At 28.2% G+C, this 6,346-nt stretch overlaps 2 protein-coding genes across 2 annotated transcripts in view; both read right to left on the bottom strand.

Moving 5' to 3' along the window:
* LOC119674666 (protein telomere ends associated-like) overlaps positions 1-1,963 on the bottom strand; it is a 12,501-nt gene extending 10,538 nt beyond the window's left edge. Inside the window, exons 1-3 of the mRNA XM_038085814.1 lie at positions 1,841-1,963; positions 1,302-1,605; positions 5-1,241 (exon numbers count right to left, since the gene is read on the bottom strand). Coding sequence (XP_037941742.1) covers positions 5-1,241; positions 1,302-1,409 — 1,345 coding nt within the window. The 5' untranslated portion in view covers positions 1,410-1,605; positions 1,841-1,963. The remainder of the gene's footprint in view (positions 1-4; positions 1,242-1,301; positions 1,606-1,840) is intronic.
* A 3,581-nt stretch (positions 1,964-5,544) lies between these two features.
* On the bottom strand, positions 5,545-6,346 carry LOC119683725 (the record flags this gene model as incomplete). Its single annotated transcript, XM_038097533.1, is given in 3 exon segments — positions 5,545-5,951; positions 6,017-6,251; positions 6,310-6,346. Coding segments are annotated over 3 exon segments (426 nt in total), but the record flags the coding sequence as incomplete, so codon positions are not given.

The following is a 6,346-nucleotide window of genomic DNA, read 5'->3' as shown; positions in this document are numbered from 1 at the left end:
TTACGTTTATGTGGTTCATCTCTCAATTTTAACCATTCTTTTTGTTCCTTTTCATCGAAAAGATATTCTGGAGGTGGATTGTAAGATTCAGCATGTCCAGGTAAATCACGTTTCGGTGCAGAAACTGGGTCATGTATGCGACGCATATGCTCACGACCAGTATCAGTTTCCCATAACATATAGAATTTAGGACCACGTTTCGCTTGTTTTTCACGTTCTACTTCCTCAGTAGTTTTCATCCAACCCATTTTTAGAGCATGCACCATGCGTGAAACTTTTTTCTTCTCTGATACAGATGGCAAAAACGAACGTTTGTGATCGGGCACATTTTTAATAGGCATACGTTCCACTTCAGACGTAAACCACTCGATCCAAGGTTCATATTCATTGTGTTCTGGATTTGGTACACGTGCTGAATTGATACGCTTTATCAGGTCAATATCAGCATCTGTAAGCAACACCTCTTGTCCAGTTTGTGGATCTTTGACAGTGCGCCAAAAGTTTGGATCTTCAATTTTACGTAAGAAGTCATCAATTTGATCACCTTTTGGCGGTTTCACTATTTTCCTGCCATCCCAGTCATAACCGATGTGTTTGTACTCATCATACCAATGCATTGGTATATTACCTACAGTGTTGCGTATATCTTCTTCATCAGAGGTATCTGAATTCTCATATTCTGGTAATATTCGTTGAACTATTGGAGGCAATTGCGAAGTTGTTGTAGTGCCAATGGTTGTCTCACTGCTCACAATGGTCTCACTGCTTTCAATTTCTGTGCTATTACTCGTTGATGGATGATTAGCATTTTTAACAGCTTTAATTTTCTTCTTCTTTTGCTGTTTTTGTTGCTGCTGTTTTTCTTTCTGTTTTAAATTGCTTTTTTCTTTCTTAGGTGCAGCAACAGGTTCATCATTATCACTATCCGCATCAGCAGCTGATTTTAGTTCATTTAAATTATTATCACTTTCATTAGAGTCTTCTTCATTTATTGCTGAACTGTTGTCTTCATCTTCTTCTGTATTATTGTCATCACTGGAAACGTCTTCAATATCTGCCTCATCGATATCATCCTCACTAGAGGATTCTTCTTGCTCCTCTGTTTTGTTTTTTGACATATAATTACCTTCATCATCACTTTCAAATTCTAACTCGTCACTATCATCGGAATTATAGTTTTGTTCGATACCCTCATCATCTGAACTATCTGCATCCATATTTTCAAATTTTTGCAATAAATCCTATAATATTTTATATTTTAATATATGAAAATAATTTCCTAAATGCAAAAATTAACTTACATCTTCGCTTGCGTTTTCATCTTCTGACTGTATTTGCTCTGTTTTATTTGACTCTTTTAAATTTGTATTATCAGCATTTCCTTTTCTTTTCGCAGCCTTTTTTGCCATAATAACTTTAATTATATAGTTATTTATAAATAATTCAACTTTCCGCTAAAATCGCAATGCACGTGTATTTAAACAACAAATGATTGTGATTGCCTTAGTGCTGCCAAGTTTCGGTAGAGATGTGGAGAAAAAATGTAGTAGAAAGATATTTACTACATATTTTTCTGAGTTCATATATTATAACGGGGGGAGTCTGCTGTGTTTAAAAAGAGGGAAACAAAAAAATAAAATTTTATAGATATTACATATATACACACATATTTGTAAATAATGGTATTGAACATAATTGTTTTTAAGTACATATTTTTTTGCCGAACTTGAGGCAGTTTTTTCTTTTCTTAAATACTTTAAAAAATTTCAAAAATATGTAAATAAATTGCTATCGACCATAATTGAATGGGAACTCTGTAATTAAATAACTAGATTTGTACCTTAACTTCCACTACGTTTATATTGTGAGATTAAGAAAACGAGATTGAATTAATCTGCATTTTTAATCTTCACCGTCTACATTATACATTGGAGATTAATTTTGACGTTCCTCTTATTGTGTTTTGGTTCGTGTGTTTGATAAATTTTTGTAAATAAAGCATTTAATTACAATTTTGTATATAATATATTTATATATATTTGTATATATTATATATATATTTATTATATATATTTAAATATATATTTATATATATATAATAAATAGTTTTATTACAATAATTTAACAAATTTTAGTTATATTTATGTATAAACCTACTATTAAACAAATTTTCAATGTTTGTTTTAAATAAATTTTGACATTTCTCTTTAAGATGGCAAAAAAATCTACGATATTAAGACATTTCTTCTAAGATCGTAAAAATATCTACGGCATTAAAATATTTGCAAAATTGCACAGAGAAATAATCACCATTTCGAAGGAGATTTAAAATTAATCTCGACCAAAAGGAGATTAATTTTTGTATGCGAAATCTGCGGTTAAACAATGAGGTTAGTACTTTAATATTGATTTTTGCTTTAATCTACTTTTAATCACACAATGTAAACATGGTATAAGTATTTTAAAAAAGCAAATACTTGATTTTAAAGTTATTTGCGATTTTTAAAATTATGTTAACTGTGTCGGTAACAATTTTCGAAATCTCTTAATGTGGAAAGTGCATTCATTAAATTGTTACAATACTATTGCAATTGCCGATTGCAAGGATCATGATCTTATTAATCTTGTAATGATAAACAATTCGAGTGATGAGGATATCGATACATTCTGAAAAGAACTTTTATTATTATTACTCTTATATAATTTGCATTTAAAAGTACAATTTGATAAATTTTTACGTGAATATATTTACAAAAATAATATTGTTACTTAAAACTAGTTGTGTATTAGTTGTATATTAGTACATAGACTGTTTAAATTTTCCTAGTATTATGAAATAGTTTCCCTCGTTACAAAGTTAAATAAAATTATTGCGTTAGGCAACCCTGGTGGAGCAGTCAAGCAGCTGATGTAGTTTGGAATAGTTATTTTTTTAAAATTTTGTAACTGAAAATATCAAATTGTACATGGAAAATTAAATTTAAATAAATTTAATTCAATTTAAGTACATATTAATTCATTTTCAAGTAAAGTAGATATAAAAGTATACGGTTAGTGAAAAATAAAAAACTATTCAAAATGGCTTCCATTGCCAGTGAAGTATAATAGTTTACGGTACCAATTATTAAAGAAAATATTGGTTATTATTTATAACATTATATATAATTTTTTAATATCATATAAGTAAAACAAAAACTTGCGAAACAAAATTCAGAACAAAATTGTGAATTTAATATAAATTAAAGAATACCTTTGGCATATCCCTCAACAAATAACGGTTTTACGTATAAAACATAGGGAAATTTTAACGCTGCAGCAGCAAAAAAATTCAAAATATGTGTTTATATATTGATTTTAAAACCGAATTATCTGAAACTATGATCTATCTGAAATAATACATCTATGTTTTCAAAGAATTTTATAAATATCTTTGTATTCTCTTGAAATAGAAGAGTGAAGTAGTGGTGGAAAAAATATGTAGTAATTTTAATAAATAAAATAAACAGTTCTCTAAAATAATGTTACTAATTTAATGATTTATTAAGTCTCAACACATTAAAAGCAAAAGTAAATGATTCCACACTCTTCGTCAATTAATTATTATATCGTCATACCATATGAAGAAAATAATAATGATTAGTCCCTTCACAAAGGTAAGTAAAGCAAATGTTTAATTTTTTCTTCTAAAATATATCATATATATATAAAAACTATTTATAGATCAAATTTGAAATTACTATTTCCATATATCTCCATATAAATGTTTTTTTCGATCTTCAAGTTGATTTTTTCTCACACACTTAATCTATGATATTACACCATGCTTCCACTTCTTTCATTTAGGTAGTTTTGGTAATTAAAACCGCTAATGAAGATCATTTGCCATAGAAATAACCTTCACATAAATAAGGTCATTATAAATAAATTAACCGATTTACCACACAAACAGCCTTTACATAACTAAGCTCATTATAAATAAATTAACTGATTTAAGGCGAAAAATGTTGAATGCAACTCTTAAAAAAAAAATTTCCTACAAGGAAAATTACCAAAATTAGAAATATTTGTCATATATTTTATATTTAAAATGTAAACAATCAAACTATTTCACAAGCATAAATCACCTTATGTCAATGGAAACAAACAAATCTTAATTTAATTAACATAGGTAGTTTTAACAGTGGAAATATAATATATCCAACCTGCCTTGGAAGTTTAATATATGCTTTTTAGTTCCTGAGTTTTTAGAGTTAACACTAACACTATATTTTGTTAAACGTAGTGTTTCCAAAAATGTATGGTATATGTACTTTGTATACAATATTTTCAGATAACTCTACTGCACAATTAATTCCATTTTTTATAATTACAATATTTGAATTTGTTTTTAACTGTATTTAAAAACATGAAAAATATAAATTTCACTAGCTGTCTCACTGTTTGTCTATAAATCTTAACTAGTTTAATAAACTTAATAATTCAGTAAAACGGAGTTTACATTTTCTTTTTATTTACTTACGAATATGTGAATTAAAATACTTGGATGATAGATAGTAGATTGAAGTAGCAGTCCATTTCGTAGAAAAGTTGCAACTCATTAAAGCCCTAAAAGCAGGTGCATTATTTTACCACATAATGGGCAGACTTTTGACGAAAGAAGACACTTTCTTCTGGTTTTCTAATTATTGCAAGGCCAGGACAAAGTAGATGAGTACAATTTTCTTCTTCTTGAGACAGTGCCCCGATAGTACTGGAATTGCGTTGTGTAGTGAATAGTATTAGGACTAATTAGTTGCTTGGTTGTTTTTTGTTTGATTATGGATTTTTGGATTTGGATTTCTAGTTTTTGTTATATTGGATTGAAATTAATTATATACAGAGAAAACATTATATGTTACCTTATATAGAGTATTACCTGACAGCAATATTTTTCTAATCTTTCTTATAACTTGTGGATTCTTGCTGCAAAGACTTGATATAGTTTTTTATATATTGGGCTGAAGTTAATTGTATTTCAGAGAGATAGTTCTACATTGGCCGAAATAGGTGGTAGTTGATAGAGATAAAGTCGGAACTATATGCTTTCCATTCATCATCAGTGAAATATTTTTTAGCCAGACAGCAACGTGCCGAAAAATTAAGAACTAACGTCTGATCATATATTCAATTTTTTGATTATACCTTGATTGTTTTTTAAAAAATCGATTGTTGGGTTTATACTATTAGATTTCTAGATCTCAGAATAAATGTTACTCTATAAAGAGCATTGTCCAGTTGCTCGCTGTTATTCAACTTCGATTATTAAGAAATATATTCAATTATTTATATATTTTTCATGTCAATTAATGTCAAATCAGTTTTCAATGACTATGTCTATAATTAATTAAAACATAATAATGTTTTGTATTTTTTTTTATTTAATTAAAAAACTTAACACATTTTTAATAACAATGAACAATGTTTACAAATATCTTTTTTTTTACATATAAGAATATAATTTACCCACGTAAATATTTATTGAATTATATTTAATAGTGACTTTTGAGTTGACTAATATTAATTTATTTTTTTTTTGATATTATTTACAAAATAATTGATATAGAATCTGTTCAAAAAACGGACCCATACTATAATATTTTTTTTTTTGTATGTTTAAGTTTAGTTTGCCTATATACATATAATTGTATATGTGTTGATATATCTTTCGCAACTAAACTAATATACATAAGTAAGGTAAAATGCTAAGGCAGTTAAGGAACAACAATTATTATAGGAACATACTGATCTGTAAATATCTTCATCTGCCCATAATAGTAGGCTCATCTGCCATAGCAATTTCATCAGTTGGGGCCTTACTACCCTTCTTCTTACCAGAATACCAAATGAACATAATACCACAAACGATGTTAACAGCAAATGTGAACCAAGCTAAGTAGACACCAAATCCATAACTAATAATTGGGAGATACATTATAAATGACACATAAAAGAAAATCAAATGAAATAAAATACTTACGTCAGTTCTGCACCATCCGGATATGAATAGAACAAATGTTCTTTTGTGTAATCTATTGAAGCGAACAGCACTTGTATTACTACAAGAGCTGTCGATGCAGACACCAAATGTATACCACCAGCAAGTCTCTTAAACATATAGCGTGGATTCATAAAAGTGTAGAAAGAAAAAACTGAACCCAAAGACATGACGAATACCGTAATGCAGGCGAAAGATGCTTGAGTACGTATATAATCTATTGTGAAGTACTTAAGTGAGTTTATATATATATGAATACAAAGTGATATACGAACCTAATAATGTATCATCATAAGCAGGTTCATTGCGCAG

This window comes from Teleopsis dalmanni, chromosome 2 (assembly GCF_002237135.1).
Source record: "Teleopsis dalmanni isolate 2A chromosome 2, ASM223713v2, whole genome shotgun sequence".
In the NCBI taxonomy this organism is placed as follows: domain Eukaryota; kingdom Metazoa; phylum Arthropoda; class Insecta; order Diptera; family Diopsidae; genus Teleopsis; species Teleopsis dalmanni.
The sequence above is the reverse complement of the archived record's forward strand: the minus strand, read 5'-3'. Positions and strand labels throughout refer to the sequence as shown.